This window comes from Heliangelus exortis, chromosome 21 (assembly GCF_036169615.1).
Source record: "Heliangelus exortis chromosome 21, bHelExo1.hap1, whole genome shotgun sequence".
Lineage (NCBI taxonomy): Eukaryota > Metazoa > Chordata > Aves > Apodiformes > Trochilidae > Heliangelus > Heliangelus exortis.
Window position 1 is genome coordinate 1,100,323 of NC_092442.1, and position 20,929 is coordinate 1,121,251.

The following is a 20,929-nucleotide window of genomic DNA, read 5'->3' on the forward strand; positions in this document are numbered from 1 at the left end:
CTGTGGGTTTGCTCTTTCTTACACACCCCCAGGCATCCTCTCCTGCACACCCTCTGGCCACTGCCAGCTTTTCAAGTGCTGCTCACAGTGTCTTTAAAATGAGGTATGTGGCTAAAACTGGAGTCTCACAAATTTGGGTCCTTTCTATTTTTAAAGCCTCTTATGAAAGCACCCTCACTGGTCCCAGGATAACAAACCCAGCAAGCTCCTTCAGGAGGAGAAAAATCAGCTCATTTGCCCTGATGGCTCTGACGTGGCTGCCCTGTGATGAGCTCAGCTTCTCCACTCTTTCCAACCAGCAAGAAATGAATGTTCCTGCAAAACTGAGACAAGGAGGAATGGGAGTGGAAAATAAACTCAGGGCAGAGGCAGATCATCAGTGCTGCAAAGTCCAAGGCTGCAGCCAGTTCTCACCTTTAACAGCAAATCCAAAATATAAGAGGTTTTGCAAAGCAGAGGAAAGAAAATGACACTGAGACACCACACAGCTGCTGGAAAGAGAGCTCTGAACTGCTCCTGGTGCACATGTTCCTTCATCTTGCACAATCAGACACAAAACAGGGCAGTCAGCTGAGAGGGAAGGAGGACTGGGAGGGACCTTTTCCCTTCCCCCAAGGCCAGCCTGTCCCTGCACCACAGAGCCCAGCAAAGCAGCCCCAGAAAGCAAGTCCTCCTGGGGATGGAGGTGAGATGGTGAGACCATCCCAGGTGAGAGGACCTGCTCAGGGTGCAAAAGCTCAGCTGGCTGAACAGCTGCTGCTGTCACCACTCCTGGATTTGCCCCTCAGACTGCTCTGCAGTGTGATACAGTGACCTGTAACCTGTAAATCCTTCCAGCTGACCATCACCTGCCTAAAACAGAAGCACGACCAGGTGTGTGTGGCCCTGAACAGGCTTTTCCCAGATGTGATCCAACCTCTCTCCAAGTTAAACACAAATCATTTTGCAAACGTAGGATGGACGTAGCCAGAAAGTGCAGCTGGGGGTTGCAGGGATATGATCCAGCTGGATTACCAGATAACCTGCAGCACAGGATTGTGCAAAGCAAGCTCCTCAAATGCCACAACATCACCTCCCTGCCCTCGGGTCAGTGTGGCCCCTGTAGGGTCTTTTCCCTCCTACAAAGCTTGTGAGAAAGATGCCTGCATTTCATAGGGTGAGAAACACATATAAAGTCTGTTCTACCAACCCCCATGTAAACACCAGTGTGCAAGCTTCTCCCTTATCTCTTATCAGCTATCAGAAAGTTTTGGTCTGACTCTGCTCTGGTAAAGGAGGACTGTGCTTCATCCCCACCACAGGCAGGGAATCCTCATGGCATCCCTGTTTCATTGGCAAGGTATGAAAGCCAGTATATACTCCATAAAACCTGCTCTGGTTGTAAAATTCAGGTGCCTAAGCAGGAGCCAAGACCTTTTTTCCCCCCATGGCAGATTTTTCTGGGTACTGCTGAGCAAGTCATTGAATCTGCAGAGAAGTGGGCTCAAGCCACAGCATTTCCACCAGAAAAAAGCAAAACGTAGAAGAAGTGGAAAGTAATTGCATTAACATAGTGCAAAACACAGAAAGCCTTCACAGCCTCTGCTTGTCATGTACTGATGTGCTTTGCCAATCACTTGAGGAAAAAATATGGTTATTTGCTTGCTATGGCAGTGTAGGGGGCTTTTTGGTTTTTAGGTCTGAGCAAAGGTCAGCCTGCAGCTCTGAGCACTGCAGACTTGGGCCCAGACTTTGGGGCAGTCTTTGTGGAGCATCTGGACTCTTTTCAGATGCCATGTGTCAGATAATTCTATTCTGTAAGCATGAAAAAAACCCAACCAAAAAACAACCAACCAAACTAAAAAAAACCCAAGCAAACAAACAAAAAGCACTGGGGTAGAAGGATAAAATTTAGCTCTTTCCAGGCTTGGTGTTGTGGTGGCTTGAGTGTGGATGATTGTTCTCTGATATCTCATCTTGTGACAGAAACTCTAATGCAAAGAACCTCTCCTTAGAAAGGGATGAGACACTTGTACTGCTGAATGAACTTGGGGACAAGGTGCCCATCCTCAGCACGTGGTCCTGGGCTGTGTCAGGGTTCACCCAGGAAAGCCAGAGTTGCACTTTAGAAAATCCCCTACAGAAGTGCCCCTGCCCTCTAACATGAGCATAGCTTGAAAAGTTAATCCCAGGTCTCCTTCCCACCTCAGAGCCTCTGCAGCAGCATTCCCAGCTCCACACTTTTGCTTTTAATGAGTGGAGAGAGTAGATTACCTACCAAGTTCAACTCTGAAGAGGCAAAATGTGCTCTTCCACCTTTGGAGATACAGCAGGGAGCTATTATGTCACATTTTGTCTTCACAGCTTGGATTTTGCTCAGACATCAGCTCCACAGGTCTCCCCAACTTGTTCCTGTTTTCCAAATTAGTTGCAAGAGCATCTTCTCTGCTTGGGTCATTTGGGCTTAAAACCTGTTCTGGTTGCCCAGGTTCTGGCATGTTGGAAATGGCATTCCTTGCCCCTTTTTATATAAAACAAAGTCATCTGTGGCAATTACAGGGTTTTGTCCCAGACTGAGAAGTCCCATATCTCCAATGACTTTAACTTAACAGTAACTTTAAGTTAACAATAACTTCAGTAGCTAGAAGATGGAGGGAAAAAACCTTCTTGTGCCAATCCCAAGAGCCAGAGGTGCTGTTCAGTGGTCGATAGGGAAGTGGGAATGGCAAGCAGCAGGCTGCCAGACCAATGGCCAAGAGGGAACTTCCCAGAAATACAAGCAGATGGTTGGGATGCAGAGCACCTGCACTCTCAGCAGGAGGAGTACAACCCAGCTGGCAGAGCTGCACATCCCATGTTCTTTTCCTGCTATTCCAGAAGGAAGGAAGATGGCAGCCATAGGGCACCCAACACAGGGAAACAAAGACACTGCTGAGTCCTCTCCCCCCAAAATTACAGAGGGGGAAATGAGAATGATGAGGCAGAGGTCATGGTGCAGTAATGGCCAACACCCACATGGTGTGACAGCCCTGTCCCAAAACCAGGTTGCTGAGGCAAAGGATGGTGTCCCTCATCCTGCACAACCCACACAGTGACCTGGCCAACTCATCTGGACGTGTACAGAAAGTACAAACTTATTTAGAAAGATAATCAAACTAAAACTGACCTTCCCAGAGCCTGGCTCTGCCTCTCCCTCCATCCATTCCCACAGACACCATCACCCTGGCTCTGCATGGCAGGCACCTCCCTGAGCCTGGCCCTACTTCCATAGTGCTTCCAGAAAACAGCACTAAGTCATTTCCATGAGGCTGAGCCTTGCCAAGACAAGAAAAATTAATTTAATAATGCAATTGAGCAAGATCAAGTAGGATCTTTCTCTAATTGGGATTGCAATAAGCAGTGTCTGTAACATCAAGAACTGGCTTCATTGCCAAGGAAGATCATGTCACCCATCTGCCATCTTTTATTCTGCTGCCCTACCCTTCCCTGTCAAGGGTACAGCTCTGTGCTGCCACAGACATTCAATGGGTTTCCATTTTTTCCAGTGGAAAATTTTAAGCTCTTGTTGAAATTCCTGCAAAAGGCACTGAGCTTACTGTTAAATGCACTTGACATGGAGGAGCTTTACTGGCATTTTATAATTCCTACTGTAGCTGTGCACTGCATTGTTAATCCCCAGTGGGAGCAACAGGTTCTCTTGTGGATATCTAAATTCCTACTAACTAAAGGGCTCCTTGGTTTAAGCTTCTTCAGTTGGGTTTCATATATTTATTGAATACTCTCAGCTCAATATGACCTCAAGGGAAGCTGAGGCTTGGCTTTCAGGAAATTCAGATTCTAAGCAACCTCTTGAGATGGAGAAGTAGGAAGGGCAGCCAGCTCTGAGCACCCTAGCTTCTTGTTTGCAGGATTCATGGGATGCCAGAACAGGGATGTGGTCAGCCAGCTCATCCCTTCTCTAAGTGCTGCTGGGGAGGCCAGAGGGGACAAGTAACCCTGTAAGGGAAGGATGCAGGGAATATGCAGACAGTGAATGACCTTGTTCCTCTCCCCTCAGCCAATTTAGGGCACCAGAAAAGAGCCTTCACATCAGCAACCCCCTCCCAAATCATCCTGAGTTCCCAGGGCTAATGCAGATCCCACTGGAGCAGCATTCCAGAAGAGATGCAGACAACTGTGCTCTTGTGGGAAGTGCTCTAAAATCCATCTGACAGCATTACAGGAACTTTCCAGTTTCCAGCCAGGCTGTATCTGTGCCACCTTAACCCCATTCTTCCTCCACAGACCCTGTGTTTCTGCTCCTCTGGTATTCATTATCCTGATTCAGATCCTGCACCTGTAGTGCCTAGAAATTCCCAGCAGGAAAGTTATTTCCTACCTCCTGCATCCACACAAAAAATTTGGGAAAGTAAAACCAGAGTGATTTCAAAGGCCCAGGACCAAGACTTGGTCCCCAGGCAGCAGCAGTGAGGAGGTGGGACACAGGGCTGTGGCATTGCCCTGGGAGGAGCTGGGATGCCCTGCAGTGCATTGCAGGATTAAAAGACACACAGGGAATGGATGGGAAAACAGGGGCAGGAGTCACAGCAAGGGAAATTCCCACCAGACTTATGGAGAACTTTCTTCTCCACAAGAGTGCTGCAGCTTTGGGACAGGGTTAGAGAGGTTGTATGATGGAGATATTCAACACCAGCCTGGAGAGGTGCTGAGCTCTGGAGCCAGCCCTGCTCAGGAGGCACAAGGTGTGTCCCCCATCCCACCTCCCTAACTCCAGAGAAACCTTGCCAGAGAAACCTCTCAAATGGGAGAAAAACAGCAGCACTCCAGCCTGGGCACCCAGGAGGGACTTGAGCAAGAAAGAAGAGGTTTATCTGACCTACGGATAATTTCAGCATCTGCCATAGACTGTGTCTGAGGGAATGGCACAGCAATGGTGGTGGATGCTGGGGCACACAGCAAGATCTTCATCATAAAATCAACATCTGGCTGTCAGTGATGATCCCTCAGGATGCTCTTCCCTGTATTAGATTGGTCCCTGGAGGCAGCTGTCCTGTTTGCACAATGCAGGTCTGACATCCCAAGGACAATGTCCTAAAGGAAGCCCAGATCTGGCAGCAGGACACGAGGTGCATGGAGCTTGTCCCAGCCTGGCCAGGATGAGCCCCTTTTGGAAGGGATCTGGGTCAGCATCCCTTCATCCCTTCATCCCACCTGAGGATGTGGCTTCCACAGTCCAGCAGCACCACTGCCTGCTGTGCTGGGGACAGCAGCCCTGAGATCCCTCCTGGGTCAGAACTGGTAAACCTCTGACATACTGAGGCCACGTGTCTTCAGGAGGAAATGCTGGCAGGTTTGGTTGGGTTTTTTTTCCAGGAAAAGACAAGTTAACCTTTCAGGAGCTCGCCATCAATGTTAAGGACAGTACCACCACAGCACCACCACAGTAACATCATGGTACAACTATGGCACTGCCACAGTACAGCACACCACCAGGTACCACTGCACCATCAAGTACCACTGCAGTACTGCCCCAGTACACCAGTACCACAGTGATGGTACCATGGTGCTGACACAACCGTGGGAGAGTGGGAAAGGAAACATCAGTCCCTCGCCAAGCCAGGAGCCTTCCAGATCACAGGGAAACATTCAAAGTCACCCAAGGGTTACCTGGGTGGCAGGTGCTTAGTAGTCACCACCATAGAAACCAAGAGAGTTCTAGACCCCTCCACCACCCATGTGCACAGCTGGTGCATGAGGGACCACATCAGGGATCAGCTAGAGCTGGGTGCATGACCCCATAGGATGCTGTTGCACTGCTGGAACATCCCATAGGAATCAGCCACCTGCCCCTCCCAGCCTTCCCACCCAGGCTCCCCTACCCAGCCCCAGTGCCCGTGCCCTCCCTTGCCAGCCAAGAAGGGAGACACCAAGTCTGACACAACTGATTTGACTCTGGGGATGGGCAGAAAGGAGGGGTCAGAGCAAAAATCCTTCTCATTCTCTTGCCCCACTTTTTGGCTGGGGTGCTGGTGGAGTGGCTGGGGGCTGTGGTGAGAGGCGGGCCAAGGGCTACAGAGTTCAGTGTGGCCTTTCCCTAAGCATCACGATAGAAAGCCCTTCAAAAAAAGACTCACAAGAAGCTGTGCTTGAGTGAAACCATCTTCTCTCTTGGTGGGTTTCCCCTGCAGGCCGGTCCAGCCGGGTTTGGATCAAAAGCCTCCTGATGAACCCTGACAAGCTCTGCTCAGGTCTTCTCCCCCGTGCTCAAGAACAGCCCGAGAGCTGATTCCTCCCCTATTTTAGAAGCAGCACTGAACTACCCCAGGCCTGGGGGGGTGGGGGGAGGCAGGAATGTGGCTGATTTTACCCATGGGGAAGGAGGGCATGCTGTCCTAAGGAAGATGAGCTGAGGAACTTCTGTGGCCTGGATCGAGGAGGTAAGACTCTGAGAGAACCTTTCAGTCTGTTAGAGAAATACTGCAGGGGACTAGGCAATTGCACTGCCTCGAGGACAGCCGGTGCTGGAAGCAGGGACAGGTTCCCCCTGCAGTGCAAGTCCCCAGGACCTCCTGCACTGCTTTGAGCAAAGAGGGAGGGGATGCTCTGGAAGGGGGTGGCAGTGAATCACGTCCCTGCCACTACCTGCAGAGTCATTGATGCTGCCGGAGCCAGGAGACTTCTCAGGGACGCCTCAGCCTTTGCTGGTGCAGGGGCTGTTTCTGCTCCAGGTGGGCTCTAGCCCCAGACACCCCGCACCGGCTCCAGCCCCAGGTAGAGGAGAGGCAGCTGGGAATCCCTGTGGGAGGGCAGCGGAGGCAGCAGCTCAGCAGCTCCCAGCCCCACGGGGAGGGATGTGGGTGGCTGAGCCACAGCCGAGCGCAGCTATTTCCCATGCCGGTCTCGTACCAAGGTGACATCCCCCAGACGCTTCTTCCCCCAGAACGCGTCCCGCTGCCCCCCGCCTGCCAGCCAAGGCCCCGCTTACCTGGGGGGCTCTGTCTGTCCGGCTGCATCCCAGCCCGTCCATCACTCGCAGCGGCCTAACGAGCTCCGGTGCGGAGCGAACGCGCTGGGGGTCCGGAGGGGGCCCGCAGAAGGTCCCCGGGGGCTGTTCCTGGGGCTGGGGAGCCCCGGTCCTCTCCGGCCCCGGGGACGGCTGGCAGCTCGCCCTGTCACCCTCACCCCCCCCGCCTGGAGGCTCGCCCAGGTCTGGGCAGGCGAAGGCTGCGGGGGGAGCAGGGCCCGGGGCCGGGGCACTTCTCTTCCCGGAGCCGGGCATCCCCCGCTCCGGCTCCGGCTCCAGCTCCGGCTCCTGCATGCCTGGGGCAGGGCGCTGGGCTCACCCGCTGCCGGCGAGGACTTCCCGGGGCTGCGGGAGCCGGCACGGAAAGCCCGCAGGCATCAGAGCGGCGGCGGCGGGAGCAGCCCGGGCCGCGCTGGCTCCCGGCGGGGACGGAGGCGGCGGCAGCAGCATCTTTGCGACGGGGGAGGCTCCATCCCCGCCTGGATCCTCCGCCTCGGTGGGGGCTGCCCCCGCACACACCGTAGAAAGGCTGCTGCCCTCTGCTCTCAGCCCCCCGCCGCCCCCGGCACCATGCCCGCCCGGCCCGGGGAGCTGCCAGCCCCTCACCGTGGCTCCGGGCAGCCCCCGCCGCAGCCGCCGCCGACTCATCAATATGAGGCCGGGCCGGGCACCCCGGGGGGGCCGAGCCGCGCCCCGGGCCGCCAATAGCGGCGGCTCCGCCGGTTTCTATGGCAACGGTGCGGGAATGGGGGTTGTTGGTTATTGATGAGGCAGCGGGGCGTGGGGGTGGGGTTGCCGGGCTGGGTCCCCCAACCCCCGCCTGTCAGGACCCCCCGGCTCCCCCCGGCTCCCCCCGGCACAGGGGACCTGGGGGCAGCCGCGGCCCGGGACCCCCGCTCAGGGCCATCTCCCGGGAACCGCAGCGGGGCTGCCCCCTCCCTCCTGCTGGCAGGGCCCGGGGGTGCTGTCCCACCTTCCTCACCCCCCACCCACACGGGAGGAAGGTGACATGATCCAGGGAGACAGGAGTTCACAGCACGACGCCGGAGCAGAAGAGGGGCTCTGACAGCCCTGAGCACACCCAGCCGTGATCTCCGGCTCTGCCTGCTCCCGGCCTTGCTGCAGCTTCGATGGAGATCATCACCTCACCATCAGGGTGCACAATGGCAGCCGTGCTCCGAGGAAAGCCACTGGGCCACCCTCGGGGGACATCTGTCTGTCCTCACTTCCTAGCCCTGTTCAAAGCTTCCTCCATTGCAGAGCGAGGTTTGGTGACCCCAAGGCCAAAAAGGGTAGAGCAGACCTCACACCACAGGTCCTTGCCTCCCCACGGCCTTGTGAGTGGCACCAGTCCCATTCCCAGTGCTTCCCCACCCCATGAAGGGACAGTGGGGACAGTGTTTGGCACTTCCCAGAGTGTTGCTGCCTTTGTGGTCTGGGGGGGTACTGCACAGGGCATCCTTTTAGATACCACTTTGTGAGCACCTCCTTTGGGGAGTCTCCTCAGCACATCCAGATGTGCACTGTGCAGATGTGTCCTCTCTTGAAGTGGATGCAGTTGGCTGTGAGTCAGCTCTGTCTGACAGCACAGGCAGCTGCCACTGAGATGGTTTTTCCTCACTGCTGACTGCAAAGGCTGTAGGTGACCCACTTAGATGGAGTCCTGTGCTCTGGGGAGTTCCCACCAGGTTTAACAGTCTGACAGCTCACCTGTGATCCCACCTGAATCACCCATCTTCAAGCTGTTTGTTTTTAAGGAGTGCATGTGGAGAAACACCAAGCTAATGAGAGGCATTGAATCATTGAATCGTCTGGGTTGGAAAGGACCTCTGAGACCATCAAGTCCAGCACTTGATCCGCTACCCCTGTGGTTCCCAGACCACGGCACTGAGTGCCACATCCAATCCCTTTTTTAAATCTTTTTTAAAAATCCACATCCAATCTCTTTTTAAAATCCTCCAGGGATGAAGAATCCACCCCCTCCCTGGGCAGCCCAATCCAATGCTTGATTACCCTCTTCCTAGAAGAATTTCTTCCTAATATCCAACCTAAACCTCCCCTGGCACAACTTGAGACCTCTTGTGCCCTCTTGTCTTGCTGAGAGTTGCCTGGGAGAAGAGCCCGACCCCCCCCTGGCTCCAAACTCCTTTCAGGGAGTTGTAGAGAGTGATGACAGAGAGCACAGCCAGCAGACCAGAGGGAAGATTCCATACAGCTGCTCCCACCCCCCTGTGCTTTCTGGTACTTGTGTACCTGCTTAGGTGACCCCTTCCCCTCCAGTAGCAGCTCAGGATGAGTCCCACCACCTCCTGTTGCTGGGATCACCCCCAGTCCTTGCCCATGACTGTGTCTCTTCCCTGGAGAGACACCAGGCAGGATCTCCAGGTGCTGCACAAGCATGGCACAAAGCCCAGGCGTTGCACAGCTCACTAACAAGACAGAACAAGCAGATTTAATTAGCAGGAGGTGAGAGCCAGCAGTGGGAAGGGAAGTACAGAGCTGATAAGATCGTGTGGCTGCAAGCAGCACACACACCACTCGGTGCAGCCTCCTTGGAAACCCTGATTCCCACACAGCTCATTTTTCACTTCCACTGCCCTGTGCTGCTCGTGGTCTCTACTGCAGGCACCCTGGTACTCCAAGTCACCCTGGGATGTGCAGTGAGGCTGTGCTCCCCATAGAGGAGATGAGCCAAAGCACTTGGTGGAAAAGATCCTTGAAGTTCTCCCAGGACAGAAGAAACCACAGGCTCAGGGAACAGAGGTGGTGAGATACAGCAACCAAAGAAAAGAAGCTGATCTTGGAGAGTTGAAGATCAACAGATCAAGTCTGGGAAGATGAAATGGATCCCAGCAGAGCCCCCCAGCAGCACCCACTGCTGCATGGAGTGTCCAAGGAGCCAGGCTGATGGGGCAGGGACAGGGACACAGTGCATTGTCACCCAGGGGCTCCTGTTCTCTTCTGTCAAGGAGCAGAGATTGGGTTGCTCCACAGGGGCAACAAGAGAGTGTGACCCTAGCACACAAATGGTCTCCAAAAAGCTAGGACCTGTCTCACAGTTTTTAAACAGGACAATGATAAGAGGGTTCCCTGGGCAGCCCCAGACAAGGTAAGATGAACCAGGAATAGGAACCCCAGCCAGGAGGAAGAGGAGACAGAGCCAGGACTGCAGACAAGGCTGCAGCAGGGGTGTGGGGTCAGGCCCTCTGCTCTAGGGCCATCCAAAAGATGTGCTTGAAGACAAGGTTCCTACACTACAGATCAGGAGCCATCTAGGAGACAAGACCAGGCAGAGGCTCAAACAAGGACTGCAGAACCAGGGCTGAGCTTAAATAATGCTCCTGGCCCATGGGTAGGAAGTCCCAGGGGTAGGACCCCAGGAGAGGCTATTCAGGGTAATCAGGGACAATTATTAGTGCCTTCTGGGTCCTGTTGAGCTTCCCTGGCTCTGGGAATGGCATTTGGCAGGCATCTGGAGGTGTTCTTGGAAGCTGCACTGTGGTCTCAGCTGGGGAAGGAAGCATGAGGATGAGAAGCTGGGGCCATGCCAGCCCTGGAGGACCTTCACAGAGGTGTGGGGTGGGGACATGTACCAGCACTCACAGGCACCTCCTGACTGAGGTCTCGTGGTTGCCACCCCATTCCCACCAGCTTTGTGGCAGGTCCCTGGGGATGGCAGTGCATGAGCCTGGTGCCTGCAGGACTCTGCAGTGACATCAGGAGGTGACTGAGGTCCTTCAGCTCCCACATCCTTCCTCTGCACCCACTCTGTGGCCAGGGACTTGCTCCAACACGTCCTGGTGCATCCCAGGAGGAGCTGTGAGTGGCCTCTTCCCCCTGATCCTGCCAACCCCAGCAGCACGGGTGCTGTGGAGCAGCATGGGGACTGAACCCAGGTTAAAAATAACCTACAAAAAAAGGGGATGTGAGACTCTGGCCCTGCAGGGGTCAGGGTGCAGCCCCAGAGGTGGTGTGGGAACACCATTCCTGGCTCTGAATTCAGCCCCCAGCAGGACCTGGCAGGGTGGCTGCTGGTACAGATTGCCCTCCCCAGAGTCACCCAGACAGCCCTGGGTCACACTGGCACCCAGAGGGGTCTCAGCCCCAGCCCTGCCCTGTTCAGAACATTCTGGGGTCTGGGAAGCTGCAGGGACTGGGGTGTGCAGTGTGCCCCAACCCATGGGGTCACCAGGCAAGGACAAACCAGCCCAGATCCTTTGGGAGCAGGAGCTGACCCCAACAGGGACAGGACGTGTTTCCTGCCAAAATGCAGTCAGTACAGAGAGAAGACACTCAAAATGGGTTGGGTCGTTTGTTTTGATTTGGGTGGCTTTTTTTTTCTAAATAAAAAAGTGGCAGTTTCTGTTTTGCCGTTCTCAGCAAAAAAACTGTATTTCCAAACGTCTCTCTGGCAGTGAACACTGTGAGGTTGTAATATTCATAACCACAGTAGTCCCTGATCAGAAACATTTGGTATTTACCCTTCCTAACACTTGAATATTCATTTTTAGGAGGTGAGCTTTCCAAACTTTTGCATGTTAAAATCTTGGACTTGCTTTTTCTTTCCAGACCCCAGTGAAATGAAAGCTGCTTAGGGCAGTCTGCACTGGCTGCCTGGGGTTTTTTTTAGCCCTTTTTCGTTAAAAAACTTGCTTCCTTGTGACTATATGATGATGGTTTTGATTTTAGTTTTTTCCTTCCACATCCCCTTTGAACAGTCACAAAGCCAACGAGTGAGGGAAAGCGTGGACAGCAAAGAGAAGCAAAATACCCTGGTCCTTTCTGGCCAGCCTAGGGAAGAGTCAAAGTGAAAGAAAAAATACCCAAACTCAATAAAACCACCCACAAACACTCCCAAAATCAGCACAAGGAGTTTTACAAAATGTGGAAACTGTCCCTTAACATTTCAGCTCAAAAAAAAAAAAAAAAAAAAAGAAAAAAAAAATTATTTTTAGTGTTTGTTTGTTTTTTCTCTACTATTTTCAGATGCCTTCTCCATGGGCAGGACATGGGGAGTCAAAGCCAAGGGGGGTGATGCCTGGGGGGATTTGGCAGCTGATGTCTGGGGAGCAGGGACTCTCCTCTTCCAACCCTGGAGGTGCAGGGGTTGTTGGGTTTTGCTTTTTATGGCCTTGCAGCCATGGGCAGGGCTGCTGCAGGACAGGACAGACTTGCTAAGGAGTCTTGGGGGAGCTGAGAGTGAGAGCCCCATGACAAAGGGCTGGGATCTGCCAACTCCTCTGGAGATATTTCCACCATCCCTGATCCACTCTCACCCTTCATGGTCCCACCGAGGCTCCCCTGGAGCTCTGAGTTGGTCTCCAGCAGTGTGAATGCCTCTGGTGCTCCTGCTGCAGGATAACCCAGCTGCCCCCCAGCCCTGGACACTGCCAGTGGCTCTTCCCACGTTTTTCATATCCCAGGAGCAGAACAAAAAGTCCACAAATCAATGCCAAGAGTTTTATTTAGCAGCCCCTCGCCCCGTTCTGCCCAGCAAGCATTCAGCAGTACAAAACCACACAGGAACCCCATGACACGTGGCCACCCCCACCCAGCTCTTCCCAGGGCTTCACCACGTGGAGAATGAAGATGAGGGGACAAAAAGAAAAACAGAACCTGGGGGCTTTGCTACCTACCTGGCCTCCCTCTCACCCAACAGGCCCCTCCACCACACACGTGGGCACCAGGACACACGTGGACACGCAGCTCCCCCTCCCCACATCGCTGGTCCCCAGGGGCACGGTGGGGACCAGCAGAACATCTGCAAGGTGGGGAGGGTGGGGATGCCCACGGGGTGGGTGCAGGCACCCAGGGCTGGCCCAGCCTGTCCTCTGCTCCTGATCCGGGCAGTGGGGTGCGGTGCTGCTCTGCTCTCTTCTCCGTAGCCCACAGTACACTCATCCATAAAGTAGGAAACACTACACCCTGCAGTGCTGTTTAGTAGTGCTTTCTACTTTATGGGTGACTGCACTGTCTCAGTCGGTGTCCAGCAGTTGCTCTCCTCTGGTGAAGTTCTTGCTTCCACGGTGGGGCCACCTCCTGCAACCCATGCCACCTTCGGTACCAGCATGGCCAAGGATGCAGATTTGTAGGGCTGATCTTGCCCCGGGGACAGGGCACCTCTGCCACCATCAGCACCCACCCTGGGAGCTGTGCTGAGCATGGGGCACATCCTTGTCCACACAGAGGATCCCGCCTTGTGCTCCCTCCTCTCCCCTAAACCCCCATCCTGGGCACAGGAGACACCTTCACCTTGTCCCCATGGGTGATACCCTCCCTCATACCCCATTGTCCCACCTCAAGCCTCGTGCTGGGCACAAGTGACATCCTCACCACGTCCCCAAAGCAGGGAAGCCACCTAACACCTCATACTGGTGACAGGGGACAGCCTTAACTTTCCCTTAAAGGTCGACTCCACCTAATACTCCATCCTGGTCATAGGATACCACTTCAACTTGTCCCCAGTGTGGGGGACCCTATCTCAGCCCCCATCCTGGCCACAGGGAACACAATTACCTTGTCCCTGCTGGTGGGGACCCCTCTTGGACACCGCGCTGGGCACAGAGGGTGTGTTTGCTTTGCCCCCATGGGGACCCCCATGCACCTCACAAACCATCCCACTCACAGGGGACCCCCCAGGAGATATCACCCTGAACTCCACTGTTGCACTTTAAACCCAATCCTGCTCTCAGAGGATCCCTATGCCTGGATCCCAAGGGTGAAATTCCGTCTCAAACTCCATCATTGTCCCTCAAATCCCATCTGCATCACAAACACCCCCCTTGCCATGTCCCCATGAGGGGACCCCACCTAGACAGCCCCGTGGTCACAGAGGAATCCTCTGCCTTGTCCCCATGGTGGGAAGGGGACCCCCCCAGTGCCTTGTCCCTCACCTAAATGCCACTCTGGTCACAGAGGACTCTTTTGCTTTGTCCCCGTGGTCAGGATACTGTGACAAACCCCATTCCTAATACCCTTGAAATGTCCCGATGGGGGACCCCACCACACCCCCCCATTCTTTACCAAAGATGCCCCTGCCCCATCCCCCTGAGGCCACTGAAGCTCCATGGCCCTGGGGTTCCCCGTTGGACCCCACTTTGCCCCATTTTCCAGCCACATGGAGACCCTTTTGATGACCCCATTACGCTTCAGGCCTTCTGGTAGGGGTCACCCAGAGCTCCCGGTGCCCAAGGACACACAGACCCCAGCCCCCCCAGCCCCCCCAGCCCCCCCAGCCCCACCTCACCTGCCCTGACAGCCTTCCCGTCCTCCCAGTCCCGTCTGCTGCCACTGAAACCCCTTTGGGTGGCACTTCTGCTTTGGGCACTTCCCTCCTCCCCCCCTGCCTGTCCCCTCCCCCCCACGCCATGGGGGACACCCCCTTACCTGACACTGGCCCCGCACCCACTGCCCCCCTCCTGGTGGGGCTGGGGGCTGTCAGCACCCCAGGCCACTGCCACGTGGGCACCTCGGGTGGGTTCCCCCATTACCAGGTCAGGTGGTCCACGCTGGGTGCCGATGGCCCACGCTGGGTGCCGATGGCCCACGCTGGGTGCTGATGGCCCAGTCTGGGTGCTGATGGCCCACGCTGGGTGCCGGTGGCCCACGCTGGGTGCTGATGGCCCAGTCTGGGTGCCGGTGGCCCAGGCTGGGTGCCGGTGGCCCAAGCTGGGTGCTGGTGGCCCAAGCTGGGTGCCGGTGGCCCAAGCTGGGTGCTGGTGGCCCAGGCTGGGTGCCAATGGCCCACGCTGGGTGCTGGTGGCCCAGGCTGGGTGCCAATGGCCCAGGCTGGGTGCTGGTGGCCCAGGCTGGGTGCCGGTGGCCCAAGCTGGGTGCCGGTGGCCCAAGCTGGGTGCTGGTGGCCCAGGCTGGGTGCCGGTGGCCCAAGCTGGGTGCCAGTGGCCCACGCTGGGTGCTGGTAGCCCATGCTGGGTGCTGGTGGCCCATGCCGGGTGCCAGTGGCCCAGGCTGGGTGGTGGTGGTCGGTGGGGTGCTGCATGGGGTGGTGGTGGTGGCGGGGGAGCAATGGGCCCCTTGCAGGGAGCGGGGCTGCTTTTAACCCCATCCTGCCCACGTGGCCCCAACCACAGGAAGAGCCGTAGCTGCTGAGCAGATAACGGTGCCGGGTCCCACCCAGCAGCACCCACAGCCCCACCACAGCTGGGCCAGCTGCAGGGACACGGGGCTACAGCACAGCCGGAAGCACTGGGGGTGCACAGCAGCCGGGTACCCCCTCCTGGGCTTTGCTGCTGAGAGTGACAAACAGGTTTGTGATTTAAAAAAAAATAAAAAATAAAAAAAAAAAAAAGAAGAAAGAAAAAAAAAAAGAAGAAGAAAAAAAGAGGAAAAAGAAAAAGAAGAAAAAGAAGAAGAAAAGGAAGGAGGAAAAGAAAAAAAAAAAGAAGAAGAAAGAGAAAAAAAAGAAGAAAAAGAAAAAGAAAAAGAAAAAGAAAAAGAAAAAGAAAAAGAAAAAGAAAAAGAAAAAGAAAAAGAAAAAGAAAAAGAAAAAGAAAAAGAAAAAGAAAAAGAAAAAGAAAAAGAAAAAGAAAAAGAAAAAGAAAAAGAAAAAGAAAAAAAAGAAAAAGAAAAAGAAAGAAAAAGAAAAAGAAAAAGAAAAAGAAAAAGAAAAAGAAAAAGAAAAAGAAAAAGAAAAAGAAAGAAAAAGAAAAAGAAAAAGAAAAAGAAAAAGAAAAAGAAAAAGAAAAAGAAAAAGAAAAAGAAAAAGAAAAAGAAAAAGAGAAAGAAAAAGAAAAAGAAAAAGAAAAAGAAAAAGAAAGAAAAAGAAAAAGAAAAAGAAAAAGAAAAAGAAAAAGAAAAAGAAAAAGAAAAAGAAAAAGAAAAAGAAAAAGAAAAAGAAAAAGAAAAAGAAAAAGAAAAAGAAAAAGAAAAAGAAAAAGAAAAAGAAAAAGAAAAAGAAAAAGAAAAAGAAAAAGAAAAAGAAAAAGAAAAAGAAAAAGAAAAAGAAAAAGAAAAGAGAGAAATGAATTTTAAAAGGCTGTTTGCACAGGGTGACAGTAACTGAATCCACCCCCACCTCCCATGGCTGTGTAGGGGCCGTGATGGATCCACCATGTCCCCTCACCCCATCCTGGAGGTGGGACCTGAGCAGGGGAGGGATGTTCCTGAGCCCAGAGAGAGCTTGTGGAGGGGCTGGCAGCCCACGGTGAGGGTCTGCAGGATCCAGGGTGCTGCAGGGTGGTGAGGCAGGCAGGGATGCAGGTGCCAGCAGATGTAGGGAACGCTGCCCAAGAGGCCTTCTGGAGCCTCTCATCCACTGGGTGCTCTGCAACCCCAGACTTCCCCCAGCCCTTGGCAGCTGTAACAGCCCCCAGGAAGAAACCAAAATCCCCTGGTTTGTGTGGCAGTGTCTGTCACTGCCTGACAGCATGGGACACAGGACAGCACTGTGCTCTGTGCCACAAGCACAGCCTGCCCCAAGTCCAGGTGAAGCTGGTCAATAACCTGGAGTGAAACCTACCAGCTAAATCCCAAAAAATTACTAGAAATGAGATTACATAGGTCTGGGCAATGGTTTTCATGTGGCTCTGGAAAAGGCTCCTTTTTAGGCCAATGCGATTCACTCTCTACATCAATAAAATGGATGGAAATGTAAAATAAAAAAAAAAAAAACCCAACATAAAACCCCCACTACTGGTGAGGTTTGCAGAAGGCAAGGGGAAAGCAAAGTCTAAAATAAGCAAGCAGCAGCACAACCAGAAGTGATTTGCCTTGAGCAGCACGTGTGATGGCAGCAGCAGGTAAAAGGGGCTTTGGCAGAGAGGGAACTGGTGGGGAAACTACAAACAGAGGCTGAGGTGCTCAAAAAGTTTCATTTGGAAAAAAAAAATCAAACAAACCCAGAAATGGCTGAATTGAGCCCATCCACCTGCCCAGATACAGCCTCATCCCAGAGGGCTGTCCTGTCTCCCAGTGTTCACTGGCCCTGTTTGCCCATCCTCCCCTTTATGGGCTGCAGACATTGTGCTCCCCACAACAGGGAGGAATTTATTGGAGAAATCCAAGTGGTGAGGTCTCCCCAGGGTCTGTTTGGAAGCTCCAACGTGGGACAACATCTCTTGCCTCCCCAGAGGCACGTGGCAAGCAGCTCCTCACTGGCTGTGGAGGCTGGGGTGTGCTGAGCTCCCCTGGAGATCCCTGAAATGTCTGAACATCATTTTGGGTGCGTGAACAGGTTGTTGCCAACCGAGAGACCCCACTAAAGAGAGTACCCAGGGTGCTGTCAGCCACCTTGGTGCCACGGGACCCTCCCCAGTGGTGGTGGTTGCTGTAACAGGGTTGCACAGGGTACGGGTACCCATGCCCTGACAGCAGAGCCAAGGAGCTTTTTTGGGGCAGCCAGAGGGAGCTTTGGTTCCCAAGGTGCTGCTGAGGGACTTGTCCCCATGAACCAGGGGGGAGGCCACGTTTCTTGCAGCGTGCCTTGCTCTGACATGAAGCCGGCCCCTCCAAAATGTAGAGGGGGAAGGCAGGGAGCCAGGGCCTCCCCAGGAAGGGGCTGTTTAACCACACTGCAAAGCAAGATGAAGACGTTTCCCAGAGGAGGCAGCTGGGAGAGACAGTGCCAGGGGGCAAGATGTCAGGGGGAGGGCAAAGCACGTGGCTGGTGCCAGGGAACGCTGAGGGGAAGGAGCTGAACCCTCCCAAAACAGGGCCCAGCTGGGTGCTGGGGTGTCAGTGTGCTGAGGGGTTGTGCCAAAGGGCCACAGGCACCTTCCCGGCAGGGAAGTAGAGGGAGGTGATGCTTCCTCTTTCCCCAGCCAAGCATGGATGGGGGGGGCATGACGTTTTGGGTGTCCCAAGCTGGTTTCCTTCTGCCAGCAGCAGCCACCCGCTGCCTGTGCTGCCTCTCAAAACGGAGGAAATCAGCAGATCTGGTTCCTCAGGCTCAGATGAGGAGGTTTGAAAGTCTCCAACCGATGATGAACTTACCACATCCCTCAGTCATTGGTTAGTTTTACCTACTGGCAAACAAGGCTGTAGGAATTTCTACCCCAGCACTTGGGATGTTCCGCTGGGGGTGCCACAGGGCTGAGAGCATAGAGGCTCCTGGGCTTGGAGGGGGCTGCAAAGTTCTCCTCCTGTGGATCTCCTGAGGCTGTCCCAGTGCTCCCAAGGGCTCTCTCTGCACCCTCCCTGGCACCCTCTCCAGCTCTGCCTCAGCGCACCCTGATGTGAGTGGGACACAGCAGCACCCCGGGGGTGCCACCCAGCTCTTGTTCCATGCTGAGCACCGCGGGGGCATCGCTGCCGCCCCCCAGGGCCCGAGCCCCCCACGGACGGGACCGGGGCTGTTGCTTTTCCGGTAACTTTCCCGGTATCAGCGAGCGCAGGGGAGCGGGAGCCGGGGGCTCGGTGCCGCCAGCCCTGGCCCAGGGGCATGGGGGGAGGGCCCTTGTCAGCCCGCACAGTCCCCTCGCTGTCACACCGCTGATATTTCTTATCGGGCCCTGCAGCCACTTCCCCTCCTCGCCTGCGGTCACCGCGCTCGCTGCTCGCAGGGGAAGTGGCGGCCGGGCCGGGGCCGCGGCCTTCAGCCTGCGCTGCGCTTAAAGGAGACAACTCCTGCCTGCCCGGGGGCCCAGCCCTGTGCCGGGGGCCATTCCCAGCTGCATCCAAGCCATCCGACACCTCTGCGCTTCAGAGCTGTGCTGGAGGAAGAGGAGGAAAGGGATGGGTTTCATCCAAAGTCTCTCCTGCCGTGGGGCTGGTAGTCTGGAGTCTGTTAGCCAGTGGGTCCACAGCCCCAGAGGCACTGACTGACAGTTCTGTCTCCCTGACACCATTCTGCAGACCCCAGGACAGCCACGGTGCTTCAGTGGAGTCACTGCTAACACTGAACCTAATGGCCGTGTTCCCTCTTCGAGCACAGGGGACAGAGAGGTGCAAGAACGGGGACAGCTGACTCTGCTTTGCAGTACAAGGGGTGGCCTCAAAAAAGGCCCCCAGGACAGAGAGCTCTGACCTGGCAACGCTCCTGTCAAACACGGGGAGAGCTGCTGATGCACCAGAAAAATCAGTCATGCCAAACCCAGCTCCAGAGAGCCTTTTGGGTAGGCAGAGGAGGAACTTTTGGCTTGCCACTGTCCTGGAAGGCACAACAGGGTCCAAGAAGGAACTGCAGCACGCTGTGGCACACCCAAGTGTCCACTTCTGCACCCAACAGAAAGTGTCTGGGCTGGGGATGAGGTCCCTCGGGATGAGGTCCCTTGGGATGAGGTCCCTTGGGATGAGGTCCCTCAGGGTGAGCCACATTTCATCAGCAGGCAGCAGGATGCAGGCGAGGGGTAGGATGGGGGGTGTGCTCCCCAAATTCTGCCATCCTGACCCCACTGCCTGCACCCTGGGGGCTGGGGCTGGAGCGAGGCCGTTAGAAGTGAGTCAACCAGAAACTGCCGGGTGAAGGAGGCGGCGAGCGAGAGGCAAATGAGAGTGCGAAGGGAAACCTCAAAAAGCCCAAGTGACGTGGTGGGGGCAGGCGCCAGGGGACACGCGGGTGCTGCGGGTGCCTCGTTTTGCCCTTATATAGACAAATCGTGTCCCATCTGCGCCAATGAGGGGAGCAGGACCGTTGCGCTGGCGCTGTCGGGGCACAAAGCACCCCGTCATTTTCCGTGTCACCTGCTGCCACAACCGGCTTCACGGGTGGGGGAAGGGCAGGCCACGGGCTGTGGAGCCACAGAGTCCCCAGAGAGGCCCCTCATGGCACCCAGTGCTGCGCTCCGGCAGCACAGATGGGCGACTCCTGTTTTCCCCTTTCCTGCCTTAATCTGAGGGTTGTGCAATGCTCTGCACCAGGGTGGAGCTGTTTGAGATGGAAGATGCTCTGGGACAGAGCTCAACAGGGATACAGGGAAGGAGGGGTGAGAGCAGCCCACAGCCTGCAGCCCCATTGGGTCATGGACCTCCTGAGGCAGGACAGGCTCAGGAAATACACAGTGCCTCCTTTCCCAGTGGTCCCCATCCCCCTCAGGAGAAGGTGAGGGAAGATCTGAACATCTTCAGGGCCAAGAGACCCCAAGGAGGGGGCACAGGCACCCAGGCTGCCCAAACCTGGCATTGATGGCACCTTCCCAGCCCAACCAGGCCATGGAGTGCTGGGAGATTTGTACCAAAGCCCCAGCCTGGCCATGGGACACAGATCCTGCAGCTACCAGGGTGTGCTGACACCCTGCCCTGTAGCACATGCCTCGGGTGTTTGGGGACCCACCAGAGGAGGAACACCATCCTTTTCAGCATGTGCCCCAGGGATCTGCTCAGGCATTCAGCAGCCTTTCTGCAGCTGCCCATGCAGGAAAATTATTTCTTTGGGATGATTCCCTGCTTTGGGCAGAGTCAGGGTGATGAACAGCTGGCCAGGAGGAGGAAGGACAAGTGCCACTTGGGATGCAGCAGAAAGTCAGGGAGAGCTGGGGATGGGACAGATAGCATCGGGTTCTTCAGTCCCTCCTGTGACTTTAGCTGTGGTCTCACTTTGCCATTTGTCCTCAGGAAATGTGCCCTCAGTGACCTCCACCATCAGGGTGAGCCCCACTCTGCCCCAGCAGCCCTTGGCATCTTGGCCTCACCATGATGCAGAACTGCAGGAGCAGACCAGGGAGGTAAGAGGTCTCAGCCAAGAACTTGTGTCCCCCTGCCACCAAAACCCCAACTGTGTTGTTAGAGGTACCCACCATGATGCAGCTTGACCCAGACAGCACTGGGTTTGCAAGGGGCAGGAGTCCCACCTTCACATGCCCTTGGCAGGCCCACCAGCCTGTCCCTCCTTCAGAGAGCCTCTTTCCACTGCAGCAAACACCCAGAAGACCCATCAGAGCTCCTCATTTTCCCTGCAGAGTCCCCACACAAGGAACACAGTTCCACCTCCATCAGGAACATCTTGGGACAGCACACATGGCAGCAGGACTC

At 55.0% G+C, this 20,929-nt stretch overlaps 1 protein-coding gene and 1 long non-coding RNA gene across 4 annotated transcripts in view; both read right to left on the bottom strand.

The window, feature by feature from the left end:
* TSPOAP1 (TSPO associated protein 1) overlaps window positions 1-7,421 on the bottom strand; it is a 66,111-nt gene extending 58,690 nt beyond the window's left edge. For 2 of the 3 annotated variants that reach the window (XM_071765267.1, XM_071765268.1), the window contains exon 1: window positions 6,965-7,421. In XM_071765267.1, coding sequence (XP_071621368.1) covers window positions 6,965-7,297 — 333 coding nt within the window. In that variant the 5' untranslated portion in view covers window positions 7,298-7,421. The remainder of the gene's footprint in view (window positions 1-6,964) is intronic. The other variant, XR_011730119.1, reaches the window with a different exon arrangement.
* Window positions 7,422-9,433: 2,012 nt separating this feature from the next.
* LOC139806073 (uncharacterized) lies at window positions 9,434-12,118 on the bottom strand. Its single transcript, XR_011730097.1, has 2 exons — window positions 10,607-12,118; window positions 9,434-10,511 (listed from the first exon to the last, which is right to left on the bottom strand). It is a non-coding gene; the product is annotated as an uncharacterized lncRNA (long non-coding RNA).
* Between the last annotated feature and the right edge of the window lie 8,811 nt (window positions 12,119-20,929).